Source organism: Balaenoptera musculus, chromosome 6 (assembly GCF_009873245.2).
Source record: "Balaenoptera musculus isolate JJ_BM4_2016_0621 chromosome 6, mBalMus1.pri.v3, whole genome shotgun sequence".
NCBI lineage: Eukaryota > Metazoa > Chordata > Mammalia > Artiodactyla > Balaenopteridae > Balaenoptera > Balaenoptera musculus.
Genome location: NC_045790.1, coordinates 103,944,973 through 103,969,276, shown reverse-complemented (window position 1 = coordinate 103,969,276; position 24,304 = coordinate 103,944,973). Strand labels below are relative to the sequence as shown.

The 24,304-nt window shown below is 51.9% G+C and overlaps 1 protein-coding gene across 4 annotated transcripts; it reads right to left on the bottom strand.

The window, feature by feature from the left end:
- Window positions 1-1,807: 1,807 nt before the first annotated feature.
- PTGS1 (prostaglandin-endoperoxide synthase 1) lies at window positions 1,808-23,198 on the bottom strand. 4 transcript variants are annotated; one of them, XM_036856303.1, is made up of 12 exons: window positions 23,105-23,195; window positions 22,926-23,012; window positions 22,421-22,486; window positions 16,373-16,489; window positions 15,800-15,940; window positions 15,328-15,471; window positions 13,803-13,984; window positions 13,606-13,689; window positions 11,611-11,857; window positions 9,303-9,589; window positions 4,536-4,683; window positions 1,812-3,065 (listed from the first exon to the last, which is right to left on the bottom strand). In XM_036856303.1, the coding sequence occupies exons 1-12, from the start codon at window positions 23,109-23,111 to the stop codon at window positions 2,710-2,712; spliced, it is 1,866 nt and encodes a 621-aa protein (XP_036712198.1). In that variant the 5' UTR covers window positions 23,112-23,195; the 3' UTR covers window positions 1,812-2,709. The 4 variants fall into 4 exon arrangements, with proteins under 4 accessions (XP_036712200.1, XP_036712201.1, XP_036712198.1 ...); XM_036856305.1 differs by lacking the exon at window positions 15,800-15,940 and having other exon boundaries at window positions 1,808-3,065; XM_036856304.1 differs by lacking the exon at window positions 22,421-22,486 and having other exon boundaries at window positions 1,936-3,065; window positions 23,105-23,198.
- Window positions 23,199-24,304: the final 1,106 nt, after the last annotated feature.

Below are 24,304 nucleotides of genomic sequence, written 5' to 3'. Positions count from 1 at the left end.
AATGGACTTGAGGACACGGGGAGGGGTAAGGGTAAGCTGGGACAAAGTGAGAGAGTGGCATGGACATATATACACTACCAAACGTGAAACAGATAGCTAGTGGGAAGCAGCTGCATAGCACAGGGATCAGCTCGGTGCTTGGTGACCACCCTGAGGGGTGGGATAGGGAGGGTGGGAGGGAGTGAGATGCAAGAGGGAAGAGATATGGGGATATATGTATATGTATAACTGATTCACTTTGTTAGACAGCAGAAACTAACACACCATTGTAAAGCAATTATACTCCAATAAAGATGTTAAAAAAAAGAAAAAGAAGAGGGTGTTTAATTGGCCAGGATTGATTCACAGGCCCACCTCTTGGCCAGGAAAGGGCCGCTGATGGAACCACCAAGACTAAAATTAACAAGAGAGGGAAGGATTCTCAGTAAAGTCGGGGTATTAGCAGAAGAGAGGAAATAGAGACCGGTCCAGCAAGGACAAGACACAGCCACGCCACACCCACTTCTGGCACCGGAAGGATCCCTCCACATCAGCACAGCTAGGGGAGCAAGAAAGGACTGCATTCTCTGAATTCAACAGGGCCAGGAAGGAATGATGGAAGTAGTCCCCAGCCAACTAAGGAGAAACAAGGGCTTTCTGGACCATAAGACAGTAGACACAGCCAGGGACCCTCAGCCTGGACCCCAATTTCCCCCACTGTTTCTGTGCCATGGTTCTTCACAAGGAACTCTAAGCCCAAAATGGGAGCATGAAGAACCTTTCCCAATCTCTTACCTTATCTCTCTGTCCTCTCCTCTCTTGTAGCTGGCTATTGGGATCTGTGTGGCTGGGCAAAGTGTCTCAGGGCTCCGGAGTCAAGCAGGGGAGGGCAGAGCTGCATGAGTTAGAAGGGAGATCACACTTACCTGAGTTTCTCTCCTTTCACTGTTTTCTTCTTTATCGTCTGCTCTACCCCCACTGGAATGTGAGCTCCATGTGGGCAGAAGCCCACCTGTCTTTTTTGAGTTTGAACTCTATTGAAGATTTTTTTTAATTGAGGTATAGTTGATTTACAATATTCATTTCAGGTGTACAACATAGTGATTCGTTATTTTTATAGATTATACTATATTTGAAGTTATTATAAAATATTGGCTACATTCCCCATGCTGTACAATGTATGAAATAAACTACAACGATCTGTTGTGCAGCCTCATCGGTCTTGATCACTCCCTGCTGTAGCCCCAAGCATATGACAGTAACCGGCATGTAGTAGGCAGTTAGGAATATAAATATTTGTGACTGAACTAATAGCCTGCAAGTAAGGCGGAGGCTACAGCCCACCTCCGCCTTTGACCCTGAGCCAGACAAGCAAGATTAGGCCTGGAAGTGAGTCAAACCAGGAAGCAAGAAGAAGCTGGATGGAGGAAAGAGCACAGCTCTAGATTCAGCCGGACCTGGGTCCTAACCTGGCTCTGGCACGTGTGGAGCACGTCACTTAACCGCCCCGAGTCTCGGTATCCTTGGTTTTGAAACGTGGATTATACCACCTATTTCACACTGTTGGGTTGAAAATAAATGAGAATGAAATGTGTAAAATTGGCACAGAGTAAATGCTCTCCTCCCCAGATGCCTTTCGTCTCTGTTGTATGCTCAGTAAGGGAGGAAGTTGTTTTAATCAGATGGTGGGAACTGAACGCTACATTTCCTGGGGCTGGGGAGTTAGGCATTTTAGGAGAGCAGCCTGGAGAAAGCAATTCCTAACCCACAGGATGGGGGGGTGGGGTGGGGGGGATGAAACATTAGCAGTGAAAGATCTAGACCATGACAGGCCCAGGGATCCCAGTGGAAAGTCTCCTGCTGCAAACCTCCAGCACATTTAGCCTGTGGCTAGGAGAAAGGTCACTTCCGTGTTACCTCTGCTTCTGGGGATGGTATCAAAAGCATAGCAGGCAATTTGGAAAAAGAACTTTATTAACTTCATGAAAAACAGCTGCCGTGAGTCAAGATCTGGGCAACGACAGAGCTCTGGTGGCTTCCAATCAATGGCCTGGAAAAAGCCACCTGTTCCCTCCATATCCTCAGACCAGGGTCTCAGTTGGGGTCCCAAGAAGAACACCCCACCTCCTTGCCTCCTCTGTGCAGGCACAGATTCAGGCAATGCATTCTCATTAGACATTAGATTCCCCTGCTCTGTGGATGTCTCACTGAACAGGAAAATGAACCATCAATGCTCCAGACATTCAGGACAGGACAGATCTAGCACACCAGCTACTGTTCTGGATCAGCAACCAGGAACACCACATTCTGAATAACCAATCAGAAAGTCAACACTCTGGAGGACCACCCAGAATTCTAGGACGCAAAATAAGAACCCCTTAACTTTCTAGATGATTCCATCAGGAGTCCCATATTTTAGAATGCCTGTATTCCAGATCAACCAGAAATCTGACATTCTAGGTGATCAACCAGGAAACCAGTGTTCTGGCATTCCGAAGGAGAACCACTCCTAACATTCTAGATGGTTCACCAGGAATTCAGCATTCTAGATCGACAAACAAGACCACAGTATTCCAGATCGTGGTGAGAGACCCAGAGTTCTAAATGTCCACCCTGATGCTCTCAACACCAAATCAGAAACCCAACATTGAAGACCATCAACCCTGGCCTCAGCGTTCTGGAATGATGAGCAGTAAGCTCTACCCTCCAGAATGCTGCTGCCCTGTCCCCTCAGAGCTCTGTGGATGGCCACTCCCCTCCAGGCCCGTCCTCCTGGCGGGGCTCCGGCACGTGGAAGGAGACATAGGGACAAGTCTTGGTGTTGAGGCAAACCAGCTTCCTCAGCGTGGCCGTCTTGACAAGGTTGAAACCCATCTCACCGCCAAATGTGCTCGACTTCCAGTACTCCGGAGAACAGATAGGATTCCCTAAGAGGCCCTTAAGGGAAAAAGGAGCCCCAATTTCTATCATACTCTCCCCAAAGATGGAGTTTGGAGGGCACTTCTCAAGAAGCAGCCCTGGGTAGAACTCCAAGGCATCGATGTCTCCATACAGCTCCTCCAACTCAGCTGCCATCTCCTTCTCTCCTACAAGGGGGAGAAGCCAAAGTCAGAATCATGATGCCATCCATTACGGTTCATCTGGGGAGGGAATCTTCTAGGTCCACCTTTTTCTGGGGAGGAGAATGGACTTCAGAAGAGCACCTTGAGCAAATGAGCACATGCCCTAAAATCTGGCCCGGCTGACTGACCCTGCTCCGGGGCTGCATCTAGGGAAGGAATTTGCTACTGCAGATGGAGTCAAGGGCCTGGATCTGCCACCAAACAGCGTGTGACCTTGAGCAACTCACCCCACTTCTCTGTGCCCTAATTACCTGATCATTACAACAGGTAGAAGCTACCCATCTTGTTTCCTTCACAGGCAGGTTTCAAGGCCTTATCCTGGTCCAAGACCCTGCGTTCTACCGGAGCTCAGAGATGCAATGTCACTTGTCCAAGATCACATAGAGACTTAGCGACAGTGTTCTTTCTGTCTCTCTGGACAGTCGTGGGAGACAGACATGGGGTGTCCCTACCTGTCTCCTCAAGTCCACCCTCCACAGGGTACCAGTACACAGTCAGGGGTCATGTCACACCCTGGTCAAAACCTTTCAGTGGCACCCCCATTGTCTGGGACAGGGGTCCCCAAACTTGGCTGCCCAACAACTGGGGATCTTGAACAACAACAAATATATATATATATATATATATGACATATAGACATATATGTTACATATATTTATTATACATATATTATACAATTTGTGTTTTATATATATACACTTACATATACATACATGTGTATATACATACACATACATATATGTATGGAGAGATATATATAGTCACACATACAGATTCTTGGGTACCACCTAGGTCTACTGAATCAGAATCTCTGGAAGAGACAGCTCAGATTTGGTATTTTTAATTAGTTTTCTAAGTGATTCTCAGGTAGTTGGCCCATAAATGGGACTTAGGAACCACTAGGCAGAATAAAACCCAAAATCTTAGCGTAGAATCCAAGATTCCACACAGTCTGAGGCAGCCTCCTATCACTAACCTCGACCCAGCCATACCTAGGACTGTTCTCCTGAATAGGCTCATTTTTTATTTCTTTTTTTTTTAGGCTCATTCTTTTTAACCCCTGTGCCTTTGTACTTTCTGCTCCTCCACCTAGAATGTTCTTTCCTCTATCCTTCACCTGGAAAATCCCTTTTTTTCTTTTTTGGCTGTGCCGTGTCTGTGGCCCCTGCAGTGGAAGTGCAGAGTCTTAACCACTGGACCACCAGGGAAGTCCCGGAAAATCCCTTTTTATCCTTCAAACCCAGCTGAGAAGCCACCTTCCCTCCCCAAGCAGTCATCTGCCACCCCTCGCCACCCCTGGCACCGTGCTCCCACACCCCTCAGATCCCATATGTGCTGGCCATATGGATCACCCGTTCTGTTTCCTCAATGTCTCCTTCACTTCAGCTCAAACCCCTCGAGGGCAGGAGCCATGGCCGGGAAACAGCTGCTCACCTGTGAGCTCCTGGAAAGAGGTGTAGGGCTTCATGCCAAACCTCTTGCGGTACTCATTGAAGGGCTGCAGCCGCAACTCTCTCGATTCCTTGATGACTTCCACAGCCACGTATAGGACACGGTGGTCCGTGTTCCTACCCCCGCCGATCTGCCAAGAGATAAACACAGCTGTGGTCTGAGAGCCAGGCCACATCGTCCTGGAGAAGAAATTCAGGTCAGGAGTCCCTTCTGAGCAGAAAGGATGGCTCGGCCTAGCAGCCACCAAGCTGGGAACCTGGCCCTAGGTCTGCACTGCCATGCTTTCTCAGGGACCCCCTCTGAGGCTCAGCTTCCTCATCTTTAGAGTGTGGAGTGGGCCAGGAGGACTTCTCTAGTCACTCACCAGACACACTGTTCCCCAGCCCTTTGAATTTAGGTGAGAACCCCTAACATTCTGTTAAGGAAGTTTCTGGAACTATTAGGTTCAGCAACTAGGACCCTGCAGAGGAGATGGCCAGCACGGCCACAGTCCAGAGCTCAAGCAGAGGGGACTGGCATTTCAGATCTGGAAATAAGAGGCAGAAAGGTTTCTAAGCTTTCAAGTGATGGAAACAGACGGATGGACAAATGTTAGTTTGAGGGGCCAAAACTTTATGGCTTTCCTAGGGTATTTTTTAAACTCTACCTGGCAGAACTGACATGTGTCTGTCACTCTCCAAATCAGTTTTTATCATAGAACAAAGATGTTTAATCTTTTAATGGATTCTGCTAAGGAACTTATTTCTGTTGCTTTCCATTCTCTATATCACAGAATTGAGATTAAATAAAATTTACTGAGCATCTAGTATTAAAAAGTGAACCCCGGGGACTTCCCTGGTGGTGCAGTGGTTAAGAATCCGCCTGCCAATGCAGGGGACATGGGTTCGAGCCCTGGTCCGGGAAGATCCCACATGCCGCAGAGCAACTAAACCCTTGCGCCACAACTACTGAGCCTGCGCTCTAGAGCCCGTGAGCCACAACTACTGAGCCCACGTGCCACAGCTACTGAAGCCCATGTGCCTAGAGCCCGTGCTGCACAACAAGAGAAGCCACCACAAAAAGAAGCCCGCGCACCGCAAAGAAGAGTAGCCCCCGCTCGCTGCAACTAGAGAAAGCCCACGCGCAGCAACAAGGACCCAACACAGCCAAAAATAAGTAAATAAGCAAATTAAAAAAAAAAAAAGTGAATCCCTAGCAACCGGCCACCACTAGAAAAGAGAAACTGAGCTAGAAGGTAGGAACACAGAGTATCAAGTCACTCCATTCAGACCAGATAAAGCTACACACAGGGACAGGTGATTACATCTGTTTCTCCTTCTTTCTGCCAAGCCTCCTGGGAGAGGAATTGTGGTGAGCTAGCAGGGAGGGAACTAAAATCTTGCCATGAAAAGTGTAATATATAAACACATTTAGTTTAACTAAACTTGTAGTTTTACTTCAAGACCAAGGGGGTGGTGTAATATATCCTGTGAAGGGAGGGAAATAGGGTTCAAAACCAAGTAACCTGGTGAGATAAAGGCTCCAAAGGGAATTCCCTGGTAGCCCAGTGGTTAGGACTCTGAGCTTTCACTGCCAAGGGCCGGGGTTCAATCCCTGGTCGGGGAACTAAGATCTCACAAGCCGCACAGCACAGCCAAAAAAAAAAAGAAGGCTCCAAAAAAAAAAAAAATCTGATTCATAACTGTTAAGGAGCATAGGTCTACTACTGTATAGCACAGGGAACTCTGCTCAATATTATGTAACAACCTGAATGGGAAAAGCATTTGAAAAAGAATAGATACATGTATATGTATAACTGAATCACTGTGCTGTACCCCTGAAACTATCACAACATTGTTAATCGACTCTACTCCAATATGAAATAAAAAGTTCAAAAAGATATTCTTAATGCAAAAGAATTGTCAAAAAAAAAAGGAGCATACATCTAAAGAAAGATCTATTGCTCAGGGTGAATTGATAATCATAATGCTAAAGAAAGAGTTCTGTTTGGTAGAAACAAGGACAATTGGGTGAGAAAGAGGAAAAGCATAGTTGGGTGAAGTTATACACCCTGGGGCAAAGCCAGCGGAGGCTGGTGCCAATCTCAGCTGAACCATTTACAAGCTGTGGGGCCCGTTGTGGATTGACTTGCCTGTGTCCCAGAAGGACGTGTTGGAGTCCTAACCCCCAGCACCTGTGAATGTGTGACCTTATTTGCAAATAAATGTAATCAAGGTCATACTCCACTAGGGTGGCCCCAGATCCAATGACTGGCGTCCTGATTAAAAGAGGAAACAGAGACACAGGGAGAACACCACGTTGGAGTGATGCTTCTACAAGCCAAGGAACCCCAAGGATTGTCACCCACCACCAGAAGCTGAGGGAAAGGGAGGGAACAGATTCTCCCCTGGAGCCTTCAGCAAGAGTACGGCCCTGCTGACACCTTGATTTTGGACTTCTAGCCTCCAGAACTGTGCAACAATAAATTTCTGATTGGTATTAATACCATCTGGGGGAGTTAACTACAAGGGCTTTCTAGAGAAATGTTTGAGGGTTGATCTTTTTCATGGCCTAGATGTTAGTAACGTATAGTAAAGGTTTAATGCATGATTGGATGGATCAATGAATAAATGAATAAAAGGTGATACTTCTCAGGTGTAAGGTGGGAATATTTCTTTCCTTTTCCGGATGTTTCTTTGTCTATGGAGGAAACCCCAGTAGCCTAACAGTCAGCATCTTTTTCCAACCTCTCCCCCTCACTCCTTATTAGAAGAGGAGTAACTTAGTATCATTGGTGAGTTTGAGCACAGTAACTAGGCATGCGTCGTTCAAGCTGCCCTCTCTGCCCCTCTTGAATTCAGTTGACACCAGGTAGTATGTTTTCTCTCACACTCCTTGTTCTGGGGAGACAGGAGGATGTTGGGAGAGGCTTTCCTTGTTTCCATGCTTCCACGTCTTGGTAGCCAAGTTTGTCTATTTGGGGGTTTATTATTAAAAAGCCTGCTTTAGGTTTTCTAGAATCAGCTTTATCAGTAGTAAAGGTGATTTTTTGAACTTCCGAAAAAAGAAAAAGAATAAATGTCTGCTGCTTAAAGCCCCCTGGTTTGTGTTCCTTTTGCAGCCCTAGGAAACAAATACAGGGACTGTAGGCAAATTACTTATGCTAAGCCTCTCTTTCTTCATATGCAACAATGAGGAAGGTAGAAGCATGAGTCTGATATGCTTGTGGTAAAATAATCGAGATAAAGAATACAAAGCAGTTATCACAGCGTTGGTCACACGGTAACCCCGAGATGGAACCACGGGTGGGGATTATCAGGGGAGGCCCTGTTTTATCACTTCTCACACTCGCTTTGATATCCTGAGAATCCACACACTTCTGTGACCCTTCTGCCTGGTACCAGGAAATACCAGGGCTTTTCACACACATCACCACGGACATTGCTTGAAAATTCTTTGGAAACCATGAAGCCCCGCACACGAGTTATTGTCTCTGTTCATGTCTGTGTCCCCACAAAGAACAGAGGCCGTAAACCAGCCAGCAGCTGCCCACTGGCGGCAGCATATGCTAATTGCAGTCAAATTACCAGGGGGAAACCTAAATCCATGTGGTACCACAACTTCATGGTAGGGCTGAGGGATAAGTATGAGAGAGAAGCAGGGGCTGAGGGGAGCTAGGGAAGGAGATGGGAGCTTCCAAACATAGGGAAGGGAAGATCTAGGAGGAAGTGAGTTAGAAATTCCAGAGGGAAAGGCTATATTATTTTGCTAGGGCTGCCATACCAAAGTGCCTAGGTGGCTTAAACAGCAGAAATTTATTTCCTCACAGTTCTGAAGGCTACAAGTCCAAGATCAAGGTGTGAGCAGGGTTGGTTTCATTCTGAGGCCTCTCTCCTTGGCTTAGAGATGGCCATCTTTCCCCTATGTTTTCCCTCTATGCACATCTATATCCTAATCTCCTCTTCTTAAAAGGACGCCGGTCATAGTAGGGCTCACCCAATGACCGCATTTACCTTAATTAACTCTTTAAAGACCCTAGCTCCAAATACAGTCACATTCTGAGGTATTGGAGGTTAGGACTTCAACATGGGAATTTGGGGCAGGGGGCAATTCAGCCCATACAGAGGCCTCTGATGTAATAAAGACCTACTATGTGCAGGCACTTTTGCATATATTGCCATACCCTGAATGTCTACCTGGTCCTCAAATTGCCATGCGCTCTGACCTCTGGGCCTTTGCCATGCTGTCCCCTTCATCTGAAACACAGAGACCCCGGGCCACGAACGCTACCTCTTGCCCTGGGAGACCCCTATCCATTGTTTGGATCTCTGCTCAAACATCACTTCCTTATCCACAATCCCCAACTCTGGGCCAGAAGCCCCTCTCTGAGTTCCCAGAGCATGGTGGGCTTTCTGTACTGTGGTTCTTAACATGCTCTTATAATTCTGAAAACATCAGAAAAGCCCTTGGTACAGTGCCTAACATGTAGTAAGTGCTCAAACGATGTTAGCTGTCACATGACTGTTGTTCCTTCCTAGGGTGTACGCACCAAAAATACAAGGACCTAAGAACCACATTGACCCGGTTCACCACTGCATCCCCGGCACCTGGAGTAACGCCTGGTATCGTTGAATGAATGAAAGAACGAGAGAATGAATGAAGGAATGATCACGACCTCCCAGTAGGGGTGACACTCTCCCCCTTTCACAGAAAACTGGGGTTTGGATCCCAGAGCCCAGCGGCCCTCCCCAGCGCTCCTCTGGGGCTCACCCGGCCCGCAGGCTGGCGAGAGAAGGCGTCCACCAGGGCCTCGACCCCGTAGTCCACCAGCATGGAGGTGTTGAACAGGAACTGCTTGTAGCTGTAGTTCTGGGGGCCCACCCGGAAGGAGTCGGGCATGAGTGGGTGCCAGTGGTAGAGCTGGTTGAACTCCATGGCAATTCGGTTACGGTACTGGAACTGGGTGCCTAACAGCAGCTCCGGGTCAAACTTGAGCTTCAGGAAGTAGCCACTCAGCTGCTGCACGTACTCCTCGATCACAATCTTGATGGTCTCCCCTGGGACGAAGGATGGGGAATGGGGTCAACAGAGAACAGGGACTCAGCCACTAGGCTTGGGAAGTGGGCCAGTTCATGCAAAGGGCTTGGTTTGGCCTCTTTACCATTGTAATGGTTGTTTGATTTTATTTGGCCACTTTCACTTTGCCTTTTTGTCACGGGGCGTGAAAATGGAACTTTCTGTCTCAGGCTGCACTGATGTCCCAAGAAAGGAGCCATCTGCTAGTCCCATGTTCCCTGGGGACGTCACAGGCCGGGCTGAGCAGGACACACAAAGGAAGTATCTGAGGATGGGTTTTGTGACCCTCGGGTGGCCACCTTCCCACAGCCCATTAAAAGAGGCTGGAGACACCACAAAAGATGGGCTCGTAGAGATTAACTTAGTGAGGGAATCTCAGCGTGCCTAAGATGAAGGGGGTGAGGGAAGCTCCCAAGAGACCATTCTAAGAGCTGCAGCAGCAAACAAGGGACACTGGAGACATAAGTGAATCTCGTCCCAAATATAATCCTCCTATCTTCCTATGTATCAAATTCCTCTGCCCCCTCAGGAACCAGCTACAGAGCAAAGAGCCAGGGAAGACACAAAAGGAACATTCCATAACACAATGAAAACTGGTCAGCTAGATATTAGAAGAAGCTGATATTTTGGCCAACTAACCATTAGACAAATTGACTTTTAGCAAATTGATTTGGAGCCACTGGAACTGCAATCAGCAGACCTGGGTTTAAATCTTGGCTTCACCATTTCTAGCCACCCGAGCTGGGGCTGTGCTACTTACTCTCTCTGAAGCTCACTCCCCTTATCTGTAAAATGTGTACTAGAATCATACCAGTATAACAATATTCACAGGGTCGCTGAGAGGAGTAGACAATGAATGCATCTGAACTGCTTGGTACAGGGCCTGGCATAATACGGAGGGTCAATACGTGTAGAAGTGGGAACACTACGTGGAGGTGTGAGGGGAGAATCCCCTCCCCATACGCACACGTCACAAAAGATTAGACTAAGGCTCACACCCCCTCCCCACTCAGGAAAGCACTCTCCTCAAGATGTGGTGGAAGCAGCATAGACTCTGGTGGCAGCCAGACCTGGTTCAAGTCTCTCTGCACCGAATGGCCTTGGAGAATTCACTTACCCTCTCTCTGCATCTTAATCTTCACAGCAAAGGGTAATCCTATCTGGGTCCTAAGGCTGTCGGGGAGGGTTGAATGAAGCACCGGAGGTGCAGGGCCCTAGGAGTCCCGCCTCTGGCCACAGCTTCATCACCAGTCGGTATGCTGGGCAGCCTGCAGACACAGACTTGCCCTCTCTGATCAAAGTCTCTATAATACTGGCACTTCTGAACCAGTCCCTTCTCATTCTTTAGGCCGTTCCTAACCCCAGTGCATGGCTCTTCCAGGAACCAGTGAATCAGCCACTATAATTGGGAACAGTCACGCCCAGTGATGCTCAGAGGCGGGGGCAGAGGCTCAGTGGTGACTCAGAGTGAATACGGTCTGGACAGGTGTGTCGGGGAGGCCAAGCTCCCAGGCCAAAAACCATCCGACATTTCAGGCTGCAGGCTCACCCCTGTAGGGGACACAAAAATATCTTGTCCCTGAGGCACCCAGAAGCTACCAACCTCCAGGAAGGCAGATGCATGCAGGGCAGGAATCAAGGATTCCCGAAGCCCAGGCAAGCTAGGGTATCTGCTGAGGATGTCCCTGAGTGCTCCTGGGATGATGGAGAAACTGAGATTTGGGGTGGCTAATCAGATTTGCTGCTAGTCACCCAGATAATAATCAGCTACCGCAGCCCTCCATTTTCTGAAGGCCTACTATGTGCTAAGTACTTTCCCATTCATCATCTCAACAGATCCTTACAACCATCATTATTCCCAAAGTATAGATTTGGAAAGTGAGGCTCACACAGGGGAAGGACCCTGTTCAGAATTCTAATCTCTCTGTCCCCAAACCCTCCACTCCGCTTCTCAGGACAGAGGGCGTGACCTTCCAGGACGAGGCTGGCTTGGAGTCCTCACCCATAAGGATGAGGCGGGCTGTCTGGAAGAGCTGCTCATCGCCCCAGGTGGGGTGCTCAGTCTTCAGCAGGTCACACACTCGGTTGTGCTCACGCAACCAGAGTGTGGCGTAGAGCATGAGCCCCGGCAGCAGCCCGAACACCTCCTGGCCCACTGCCATCTGGCTCTGGGGCGGGATGCCCGGGGGGTAGCGCATCAGCACAGGCGCCTCTTCCACCGATGGCGGGTACATCTCTCCGTCCAGCACCTGCAGGATGGGGACACCTGGTAACCTGGGGAGGGGCCGGGTGCCTGCACCTGCGCAGCGGACACCCTTCCACTCCTACTGACAGCTGCCCGTAACACGCAGGGTGGCTGCCCGGCCTCCCTGACCAAGGCCTGTGGATTCTACCTCCTAAAGTGAGTCCCTTTCTCTCTCCCCTCTGCCGCCACCCTCTCCCAAGCCACCCTCATCTTCCACCCTGACTCCCCCCGTAAGTGGCTCCATCCCCCCAGACAGTCCGTTCTCAGCTCTGCAGCCAGAGCAATCCTTTAAAACACCCAAATCTAGCATCACACCCTGGCTTAACACCCTTCCAAGTCCTCTCTCTGCTCTTGGCAGAAATCAGAAATCCTTAACACGACCCTCGCTCATCGGGAATCACTCAGGTGTCCAGCAGCATCTCCCTCGTTTTACTCCCTTGAATTCACTCAAGCTGACTTCCCCTCTCCAGCCTCGATGCCTGAGAACCTGGCCTGTCCTGTGCCCTTCTTGGCCTCCCTAACTCCTCCTCATCCTTCATGCAACTCTTGGTTTATTCGTACTTCCTAAGGAAGCCTTCCCCATCCTCTGCACACTCTCGTGGCTTCTCCCTGGTGGCAGCCATCGCAAGTGTAATTAATTATATGGCAGTGTCATCATTCACTCAACAAATATACACCGAGGACCTACCATATGCCAAATACTGTTCTTGGCCTAAAAGATTCAGCAATGAACTTTGTGTCTTGGTTTTTGTTTGTTTAGATTTGCATGGTCCAGTATGGTAGCCACTAGCTATGTGCAGCTACTAAGCACTAGAAATGTGGTCAGTGTGAATGAGGAACTGGATTTTTAATTTTATTTTCTTTAGATTTAAATTTTAAAACAGATACCTCAGCTGTTGGGAAGTCTTTATGCCTAGAACAACTTGGACATGTGAATCTACTTTCTCAACTGTAAATTTTATGAAATCTAAATGCAGATCAGAATCTCCAACGAAAATCTGGCACCCAAATTGAGATGTGCTATAAGTGTAAGATACAGGTCAGATTTTGAAGATTTAGCACAAATAGTGAGATATTTTATTGACAATTTTTATGTTGATTACATGTTGAAATGATAAGATTCTGGATATATTGGGTTAAATTAAAAATATATTATTAAAATCAATTTTGCCTGTTGCTTTTTACCTTTTTTAATGTGGCCACTAGAAAAATTCCAATAACTTAGATGTGGCTCACAGCAATGAAATAGGGCAAATGATACCTATTTTATGCAGTGGATTTGAGAAGTGCATGAGCTAATTACCTATGTGGCTCTAGCACCATTGAACAGTGCGAGTTCAGACGAAAAGTCCTCATGGAACTAGCACCCTACTGTTTGCATCTGTGGTCCCTGAGGAGCTTGAGGGTAGGGCCCATAACTATCACGGCCACTGCTCCCCTGTGCCAGGCACATCACAGTGCCCAATTAATATTGTAGAATAATTAAATGAATAAATGCAGGCTGGAAATGTTCATCTCCTATGGAGCCCCAAAATCCACCTCCCAGGAGAACATGAGAGGCCACGTCTGCTCCTCGTCTGCTTCTCTTGCCTGGCACCCTCTCCCAGGGTTTGCTGTCTCTCCTCCGACCACACACCTCCAGCTTCCACAGCTGGCCATCTCAGGACACCCTGGAGGCCCCCACCAACAGCTTCTGCCAGGGAAGACCGTGGAAGGTTCTTCCCAACGCCCCATCCCAAGACCCAGTGCTACCTGGTACTTGAGTTTCCCATCCTTAAAGAGCCGCAGGTGATACTGACGTTCCAGATTGTCTCCATAAATGTGGCCAAGGTCGACCTGAAGACAGAGAGAGGGTCCACTCAGACCTCTGGGTCCTGCCCCACCTGTAACAACCTCCACGTGCCAAGCGCAGCCCCCAGAGAAGTCCCGAGCCCCTCCCAGGTTCTCACCCCATGGCCCAAAGCCTTGGTGAAGCCAGGACCCATCTTGCCAGAAGTTTTGAAGAACTGATGTGTGAAGTGTTGCGCAAAGAAGGCAAACATGAGGTTGCTGCCTTGGGGGTCAGGGATGAACTTCCTCCTGAGCAGGAAGCGACGGCTCAGGAGCTCGGCATCTGGCAACTGCTTCTTCCCTGGTTGGGGAGGTGGGAAAGAGCAGTAGCTGCTTCCTGTCTGGATCTTCCTGCCTCAGGGCCTTCCAGGCTCGCCAGACCGAACTGGTCCACGCAGGAAGCCCAGAGTGGCCTCCGCAGGACCACCTCCCTCCCACCTGATGGCCCCTTGCACCTTCTCTACCAAAAGACTCTAGAAGTATTTATGGGTGAAATGGCATGATATCTGGAATCTGTTTTTAAAAACTCCATAAAAAGTAAGGTGAGAGGGGATAGAAGAAATAACATTGGCAAATTGTGGACAAATCTTGAAACCCAGAGAAGGATACATAGGACTTCATTATACTTTTCTCTCAACTTTTGTGTATGTTTGCTACTTTGTACAAGTTAACCCCCCTCCCCCTAAAAAAGAAAGAAAAAACAAACGAACAGAAGAACTTGGACTCCCCAGCCGTGGAGCAAGGTAGCCTGTGTCTGAAATGGGTTATGCCATTTACTAACTGTGTGAACATGGAAAAGTCATTCCATCTTTCTGAGCCTCAATTTCTTCTTCTATAATATAGGGCAAATGATATCTATTTTATGCAGTGGATTTGACAAGTGCCAATGTAACTGGCAGAAAACTGGTGAGATGGGATCTTTTAAACCAAGGGTCAGCAAACTTTTTCTGTACAAGTCCAGATAGTCAATATCTTAGGCTCTGCCAACATGTGGTCTCTGTCGCATCTGCTCAGCTTGGCTGATGCAGCAGGAAAGCAGCCACAGGTGATACCTAAGGAATGTGACTGTATTCTCCTTTGTGTACTTGAAACTGAATTGATGGCTCTAAACTGAGTAAACCCCCCTGTCTGAGGACAATCAGGAGCGGATAAGGAAGAAGGTCTTGGGAAGAAGACCCCTGCCAATGAGACCAAGTGGGGGTCTTGAACAACTAAAGAAAAAATTTGACTTTATGTGTAAACTGCGCCGATGAAGCACATAAGACTGTTTACATCAGTAAAGACCCAAACTCAGAGTTAGCACCCAATAAATAGCTCACTATTCTTTCCTTCCTCCATTTCAACTTTAAAGTCACCCCCATCCCAGCAGGATCCCACCCATTTAGTAGACAAGGTTCAGGGAAAGAGGCACCCTGGAAATATGGAAGCACTAGTCTGACTCTGCCACTGACCTCAGGCAAGACCCCTCCACAACCTCTTCCTGTCCTCATCCCTGGTTCTGGATATGCGTATGTCTTGCCTTGGTCCACCTATCTGTGAAATGGGTCAGTAACTGCTCTTCTGCTTGTTTTTTCCCTAAGAGAAGAACTAAGCATCTCCTGTGACACACCCCCAGGCCCAGACCCCTCACCCCATCGCCATTACCTTTGGTCCCCATGGGCGTGGGACAGTCTCGGGGCACAGAGGGCAGAACACGCGTATAGTAGCTCACATTGGAGAAGGACTCCCAGCTGATGTAGTCATGCGCTACATTGTAGGTGGGGGGGCTGGGGATGAGGTTGGAACGCGCTGCAGAGGGCGAAAATAATGGTGACAAGGGGTTCCTGCCCCCAGTTACACGCCCCCTTCCCCACCTCTTCTTGGGTTGTTCTATTTTTTGTCCCCCCATGCGGCCAAGATCTTACTTCCCCGACCAGGGATTGAACCCGCGCCTCGGCAGTGAAAGCACGGAGTTCTACCCACTGGACGGCCAGGGAATTCCCTGGGTTGTTCTTTTTTTATTTGGCACCCTAGAACCCCCCCGCCCCCAACCCCTGCCCTTATCAGATGCCAAGAATTCCAGGAAGTGGCAGGATTTCTTGCTCCCCTAGATTAGGAGGGCCCTGCCCCCACCCACCTGTGAGTACCAGACGCATGAGCATGTCCCGGATGTAGGTGGCATTGACTAACTCCCAGAACCAGCGGCCATGCGTCAGCAGGAAGTGGAGGAAAGAGGGGCTGGGCCGCAAAGTAGTCCGGAGCCAGGTCCATAGCTCAGCTGTGAGGGCAGTGGGAGCCATTCAGTCAGGCCCTCCTGGCAGGACCGGAAGCAGCCAGAGTGGAAGATGGGAACGGGGGACGAGGGACAGGATGCAACAGGGTAGAACCTCTGGGGCAGGGGTAAGGATGGAACCTTGGGAGTGATGGCACATGACGGAGCCAGAACCAGACATGAGGACAGGAGACAGGACCAGGGACTGAGGTCAGTAAGGCCGGAGCTGGGCAGTGAAAACTCACTGCAGAGCCCAGAAGCAGGGAGTGGGGTGTGCCAGGAGTGAGGGCTTGCGCTGGAGCCAGGTCAGGGGCAGTGTCAGAGGTCAAAGGCAGGCAAGAAAAGAGAACAGGGCCACGGCCGGAGGTGAGGGTAGGAAGTGGGGGTCTTGGAGGACGAGCCCAGGGGAGAAGGATTGGGGCTGGAGGCCCAGCTCACGGATGGTGCAGTTGGGGCCGGAATAGCCCGTGCGGGTGCAGTCACATTGGTAGCGGTCAAGGCCGAAGCGGACACAGATACCCTGGTGCTGGCATGGATAGTAACAACAGGGGTTCACTGTGGGGAGAAACAGAGATCAGAGACCACTCCAGGGTGACCTCTCGTTGGGCCCAGAGGCATGGAGTCCAGTCACAGCTCTGTCCTAACTTACTGGACTCCTGTGTTCCCCAAGGGTCCTCTCTGTCCCCACAGCTATGAACAGAAAGCCCCTGGCCCTTCCGTTTCCAGACCTTGCTCTGGGTTTCCAGTCTTCCCCACATCAGGCCACCAGGGGAAGTCCCCTCCTCCCTCCCTGCTGCCACCAAAGTGGGGCAGGAGAAGAGCCCAGGCCCCAGGCTGTGACAGCAAAGGCTAGGAAACAGCTGATAAGACACTGCAGCCACAGGCTTTTCTAGAGCATTCACCTTCTGCCAAGTCACAGCTCAGCACCAAGGGCAGAGTTTGTGGGGTTCAGTAAAGGGAAAAGGATAGGGGTTCTCAGACCAACCCCCAACCTCTGGGCACCAGGACCTACCATCCTTTTATTTTTGCAGAAGGGAAGGAAGAGCAGGTATCACAACGCCCAGTTATAGGCAGAAGGGGTGGGGTGACTGAGGCCAAATAAGGGGAAACCCAGATGGGTCACCCAGCAAGTGGCACCAGACCAACTGCCCATCCCTTCACTTCCACCCCACCCCCAGACACTCAGCTATCAAGTCCAAGGAAAGATGTTTCCCAGAACCCGGAAGACAGAGAACGGGTTTGAGGGGAGTCTCAGCTCCCGTCCTGATAGACCCAGCCCCGGCTCACATCAGGGTGGAGTTTGGGCTCTAGGATCTTGAGGGAGGTCAGGCACCACGAGAACAGGAGAGACGTGGCCGGAAAACTCTCTCCAGAGGGTGAGTGGAGCTCTAACATCACCCCCACCAACCCCCTGGAGAAACCCCCCCCAGGAAGTCCCTCCTTGTGTCTAACCCAGATCTCCCCAACCACAGCTTCAGTGATTCTCCAACAGCAAGGTCAGAGACTCCTTGGAGCTCCCTCAGTGCTCGTTCACAGCTCAGCGAGGGACACCGAGGCTCGGGAAGAGGTGGCGACTCGGCCAAGACCAAGGAACAGAGCCAGGCCTCCTGCAGACCCAGGGCGCCTGTCCTGGCAGCAGCTCCTTCCCTGGCCTTCCACAGAAAACACCAGGTCCCTCCTGCAAACACAATTCCTTAACTGGGCTCAGAGCCAACGTTACAGGGAACTCTGATTCTTTGTGCATCTGATTATAGGGGGTCAAGAGGATAGCAACGGGCGGGAGGAGCCTGAGAAGTCACCTCAGGATGCTGTGATCAGAGGGCAGGAACCTCTGGTTTAGGGCTCCTCACATCACAGGATCATGCAAATAGTTTTGCTTAAGTCCTGGCAACTCCCCACAGCCCCACAATAGCACCTCTGTGACCCTTGCAGGGCATAAAGAGAAGGAACCCACGGGAAGAAGTCTGAACAAAAAGGCCTTATCAGACCAACGCAGGCGGACCGGCAGGTGGGGCCCAAGGCAGGGGCCTGCCAGGACCCCCCTCCCCTCCTACAGCCACAGGCCCAGAAACGCCAGGGAGCTCAGGCTCAGCCGTGCAGCGGGCTCAGGGACCTGGGATCTCATCGATCCCTCCTGCTCAGGACACTCTGCTGTTCTGCCCAGGAGCTCCCGTGGCGCCACGCTGCCCAGCTCCCGACCCTGGCGCACCAGGCCCTCTGTCACCAACGGGTCACCCTACCACTCATCGGGCACAGGGGCTGAGGTGCAGCCCTTCTCTGGGCTGTTTCCCCATCTCTCCCCCAGTAGGGATCCCAAAAGGAACTCAGTTTGTTCTGTGGCAGCCCATCCCGCAGCCCCAAAGCCGAAAGCTCTGCTCCCTCCTTGACCCAGGCTGCGGCTCCTCCCTAGTAAATTCCCTCCAGATCTACCTGCCCCTGCCCACTGCACATGCACCAGAAAGCCGCCCCCTAAATGTCCACACTCCGCTCTCTCTCGCCCCTGCTCCACGTTCCAGCTCGACCTGCTCTGCTCTACCACAAGCCTCCAAGGAAAAGGGCTTTCCCTGACTTTCTCCTCCCTCACAGAGGCTGTGCACACAGCTGGGGCTCAACCCACGTCCTGGAGAGATCCAGCCACCCAGGGAATCCAGATGCGGTGGCCAGAGCTTAACAAATGTTTGTGGAATTTAAACTGCAGCGAGGAGACCAGCCAGCCCAAGCTTGGCCAAAGGGTCTCCCTGATTTCCCCAGCACCCCCGCAGCTGGCCCTGAAGTCTGGCCTGAGGGCTTCAGCAGGCAGCAGAGCTGTGTCCCCAGATGCAGAAGTTCCTGCCCGAATCCCTCTCCTGTCAGGAGAGTCTGTGTGCTGGGCGTGGGCAGAGGTCCCTCCCTCCCAGACCTGCTGCCCAACTTTCCCTCCCTCCTCTTCCCGATCTTTCCATAAACACCGGCGGCCCCAGGGCAGGGAAAGTTCTCCCCAGCAAGGATAGCAGCTGCCGCTGGCGGCCCCATGATGTCAGGGTAGGCAGAGAGGAGACTAGGTGCTGCTTCCCCCCCCCTTTAGTTGCACGGTCACGATGGGCCGGGAAGCCAGGGCTCTGGCTGACCCTCCAACCTTGCATATCTACCTCGTTTATCTGCTCAGCACTCCCTGGTGGGTGGGTGAGACTCCCCCTAGCCCTGCCACCCCCCTCAACCCTGCCACCGATGAGGAGACTCGCCCAGGCCCCACTCCTTCAAAGTTGCAGAGCCAAGATGAACTCCCTTCTCTTCCCTGCCCTTCCTCCTCCTGGAGGGGCCCATGCCTGGACTTGGGGAAGGGATGCAGAGGGAGAGTCACTTTGTTCCACAGGCTGGGGATGACCCCAGGTGAGATAGGTTTGTCACCTTTCCTTCAAGGTGGACCTGAAAATCCAGAATGAATGAAACCAGGACCCCAGAGGGAGCGCCATCCCCTACTGCAACCAGAGCTCTGGGAACTATTCACAAAGCAAGGCCTTCCTTCAGTCTAACTTAAATCCCACATGCTTTCATGTGCCCAGCGGAGGACACCCTGTATGATAAAGCATCAAGAAAGAGAACTAGGGAGATGCAGACACAGAGTCTAAAGTGCCTTGAGTTCCCACACCCAGCACAGGGCGAGGCGCCAAGTAGGTGCTGTGGGCGAAGATCTGTGGGAGAGTGACTGCTCTTCACTGGCTGTGTGTCCTTGGGCAAGTACCCTGTACCCTCTGGGCCTGATTTTTCAGTGTTTTCCAGGAAGGGGAGGGAACAGACAGGCTCTAAGGAAAAACCTCCCTCTCTGACTCCCCTTCTCTTCTCAACTCTGGGCGAAGCCAATCTATCTCCAAATATCTGGGTTATTTGCATCAATATGATTCCCTAGCCCCATCAGCAGAGAACCTTGCAGCTTGCTCTCACTGAGTCTTCAAGCCAGCCCAGAGGTGGGGTTGATCAGCAAGCCCACACTGCAAACATTCCCACCGATGAGGAACTGTTTAGGACGTCCCGACTCCAGAACTTTCTGAGGATCCGGCAAGGAAATGTCCCCCAGCCCAGGAGTCAGGGCTCCAGGCACAGTGAGGGAACACCAAGTCGTCAGGACTTGGAGGCACCAGGCAGCAAGAGGGCCCATTAAAGAAAGAGGCTGGACTGAAATTCCCTAAGAATAATATTTAGAGAAGCTCCAGGAGCTTGGCAGCCAAAGAGAAAAAAAAAAGGGGGCCCTGACCAGCCAGACCTGGGCCCCAGGCCCTACACCCCACCAGGTCAGTGGCCAGCCGACAGGCACCACCACAGCAGGCCCCGATGGCTGGAAGAGGAAGTCCTCTCCCAGCCCACAGACCTTGCTGGTGCTGCAGATAGGAGGCTGCAGGCAGCAGGAGGGTTTGGCACAGGCGGGGTTCCTGCCCCACGTGCCAGGGTTAGCTGGCCTCAGGCCCCTCTGCCTGGCATGGAGCTCTGGTTGCCAGGTCATGCCCTATCCCTAGCCAAAGAGAGAGCACTAAGCCAAGTCCAGGAACTGGAGAGGATGAACTTGAGCATTAAGGAAGCCCTGGCACACCCCTGTCCTCCAAGCCGGACTCCACCTCGTCCATCGCAGGAGACGCAGAAGCAACATTCTCTCCCGCCACCTGCCCCCACGTAAGCTTGCAGCCCTCGTCTCCTGGGGGAATCAGCCTTTGCTGCCGCTCTGGGGACAAAACACAGGCTTTGGCTTTCCAGGGCAGATGCTTCCCCTGAATATCCAGGCATCTTGGACCTCAGTTCACCCAGAGACTTGGAAACAGGAAGGCAGCCCAAACCTTCTGCCCCAACACCCAACGGGTCCTCCGTTCTTTCCTTGACCCTTGCAGCAGCCTCCTTAACGGTTCCCCAGCCTCCAGTCTCACCTCCAAGTCATCCGCCCAATCTCACTCTCCTGCTCCCAGTTACCCTGAGGCCCAAGTCCATCTCCTCATTCTGCATCCAAAGGCCCATGTCCACCAGCAGCTGCCTCTGTCCTACTGTTCCCTGGGCGCCCTTCCACTCCCACAGTTCAGACCTTTAGGCTTCAGCTCATGCTCTTGTTTCTGCCAGGAAGACCCCTTCCAGAGTTTCATAGTAAAACCTCACAGGATTTCCACCAACTCACCACCTCCTTCGGGGTCCAGGTCAAACGTCACCACCTCCAAGAAGCCTCCCGAAATTTCTCACATGTAAGGGATGAGAGATAACTGCCCCCCACCCCCGAGCCCCGCACACCCCTGTGCTTCCCTCAGTCATGGCCCTGACCCCCTTGGATGACAGTCTGTGGGCATTTCTATCTCCTCCACCAGACTGCGAGCTCCTCCCAGCTCTGTCTCCAGGCTGCAGCCAAAGACTGGCATGAAGCAATCCCCTGGGAATGTTTGTGGAGTAAAGAAAACAATTCTGTTTAAACACAATATAAAGATAAGTAGAAAAGGCTAAAAGCAAAATGGCACACTAAGTACTGGTGAACAGACACAGGAGGACAGGCAGGGTGAGCCCTGGGTGCCCTGGGGGCCTGGATGGGGCTGAATGGGGCTTCAGAGGAAGTGCTGGGCTGATCCAGGGGCTAACAAAGAGGGCCACTGGGTCAGCCTAGTCAGCCCCGGCTCTGCTACTGGGGTCTCAGACAAATGGGCTCACCCCTCTGGGCCTCAGAGTTCCCTTCTGTAGAATGGGACTAACATCTCCCTGGCAGGGCTGTTGTGAGCACCAACAACAGAGATGCCCACAGCCTGGTTTTGTAAACTGTAAAGTGCTGGCCACATGGGTCTTCCTCCTCTTCTTCCCACAAACTAGACCTTTGCTCGTGCCCAGCATCCTCCATCCTTTCCTTGACTTCTCCAAATGCCACCCTCTCAAACCCTCTCCTCCAGGAAACCTGGTCTGATTCCCAGTTCACATAGGTACCCTTTCTCTCTCCTCTGAGCATCACAACAGAAGGCTCAGATCCCCTCCCCACCGTCCTCTGTTGAGCCCATTTTGCAGATGGGAAATGGAGACCCAGAGCTCACACAGCTAGGTGATGAAGGAAGCTCTGTCCAGACCCTGCACAGACACACACACACACACACACACACACACACACACACACATACAAGCAGTAAGCTGGTGGAGGGAGGCTGTCCGAAGGAGGAGCTGCAGTCCTTCACCTGGAACCTGGTACATGCATGGTGGAGGGGGAGGAAGGTGGGAATTTTACAGGATCTGACTTTCCCCATCTTCTTTGGGGTGATGAAACCAGGGTCCATTGGCAGCGGGTGAGGAGGGCAGGGAGGACTCTGAGGAAAGACCCTGCAAAATGCCTAGAGTCAGGTAGATCCAGCTTCCAACCCTGAGCCCACCATGCCCTGTGTGAGCTTGAGAGGGTTATAGCCCCTACCTGAGCCTCAGTTAACTCATCTGCCCAGTGGGGACCTCACAGGTGAGGATTTAAACCTCAGGGGGAGCAACCCAGCCCCGTAAGCGTATTTTCACCTCCACTGTCTCTGGAATGGCTGGTGTACCCGGGGTCCTCACCGAAGGAGATCTTCTCCACTGGGGCTGGGAATCCGGAAGGGTACCAGAAAGTTAGAAGCTGGAGAAAGAGAATTCGCCAGCACGCCTTCCCCTGGCGCCTGTTGCTTCCTTCGAAAGTGGCCCGCAGGGGAAACAGCGGGATTGTTGGGGATGAGCTTGGACCGCTGGGGGCCCAGAACAGGTGAGGGCCTGGAGAGAAGCTGTCCCTTTTCCCAAAGCCGGCCCGAGATCCCAGTCTGCCCTTTCCCCCCGAAAAGAACCCAGTGGCGTCCTAGCCAAAGCCACACCCCCCGGGGGTCTGCAGAGAGCCCCCATCCCACCGACAGCCTCAGCCCCCTCCCCCCTCCCAGGCACCGCGAGCCGAAAGGGGAAGCTGGGCCGGCCGGAGGGGAGAGGCGGGTGGGGGCCAGGCCAGGGACGCAGGGACCTGGGGCTCTTCGGGGGCAGGAAAGGGGCCGCCTACCCGGCGCGGGTGCCCCGGGGTCCGCTGGCAGGACAGATGGCGGCAGCAGCAGCAGAAGCAGCGGGAACCGGAGCGAGACACTCCGCCCTGCAGAGGGAGAGAGATGAAGGGCTGAGCCTGGCATTCAAGGCTCCACCAGGAGGCAAAGGGGAGTCTGGGGCCACCGGGGCCGGACTTACGGCTCATGGTGCAGGGCGGCTGATGGATGCGGGATGCGGACTGCCTGCTCCTTGGGTGCGTCTCTAACTCTGCCCCGGAGCGCTGGCCCGCCTGGCCCGCCCCTCCCCACCCATTCCCTGGCTCCACCTCTCTAGCCAGCTGTCACCTCGGCCCCCGCCCACTTACTTCCTCCGCTCCTGCTCCAGCCAAGACATTTTATTAATTATTCTATGACGACCACTAAGGTGGTTTTTCACCCGAGATCCGTGAGACACTTGAGCCTTTAAAACCCAGTAGCACCAGAAGTGTGTCCATTTGGTTGATAAGAAACTGAGGCCCGGAGATGATGTGCAATGCCGAGGGCACCCAGGGCTTCAGGGCTGGTATCTCAGCCTAGAAACGTCCGCTCAGAACCACATACCCTACCCCCACCCCCACCGCCACCCCCAAGCGGAAGGAGGACGGAAAAGGAGCAGTCCAGGCGGGCCTGCACACAGTCTCCGGGATGGGAAACCCACTACCCTCAGATCCAACAGGGAGGACGGACTCCCCCCAAGGGCTGGGCTCTGCCCTCTAAGGTCACGTGTCTCTGCCTGAGCCTCTACTGCCAGAATGAAGAGCAGACTCCAAGTCCAGGAGACCTAATTCAAATCCAGCCTCTACAGCTTACTAGCTGTGCCTCCTTGGACCTGGTACTTAACCTCTCTGGTCCTCAGTATTCTCTTCTATGAGACGTGGATGCTAATAAGACCCATCCCAGAGAACTGTTGTAAGATTCCATAAGGTAATGCACACAAACTTCCTGATGCAGTGCCTAGCACAGAGTAGGTGATCCGTTATCAGGAGGCATTCTTTCCAAAGATCTCCTGACTCAGATTCCAGGGTGGCCAGGGTGCATGCTCCGGCTGGACTCACATCTATCTGCCTACTTTACAGAATCCCAGCACCCAGCTCCTCTTTTTTTGTAGCTGGGGAAACTGATCTTCGAAGGGGGATGCGCCCTGGGTCACACAGAGTCTCCTGGTCCCCACGTCCACAGATTTTCTCCCTCAGTTTCCCCCCCACACCCAGCCATCCTGTGGGCCCCAGAGAGTGGAAGGGCAGGCGGGAGGGCTCAGAGGTCCGTATGTGGGCTCCCAGACATCCTTGGGTACAGAATGGGAACCATGTGAGATGGGAGAAGTGAGGCCTACTGGGGAGCCCCTCCTACAGCCCCACCC

What these genes read in the sequence shown, in the direction of transcription:
- PTGS1 (XM_036856303.1), bottom strand. An exon ending in CCCCGGGGCACCCGCGCCGG is followed by an intron (nt 22,487 to 22,925) that starts GTAGGCGGCCCC and finishes CCGGATTCCCAG; the next exon opens with CCCCAGTGGAGAAGATCTCC. An exon ending in CGGCCCCAACTGCACCATCC is followed by an intron (nt 15,941 to 16,372) that starts GTGAGCTGGGCC and finishes CTGCCCTCACAG; the next exon opens with CTGAGCTATGGACCTGGCTC.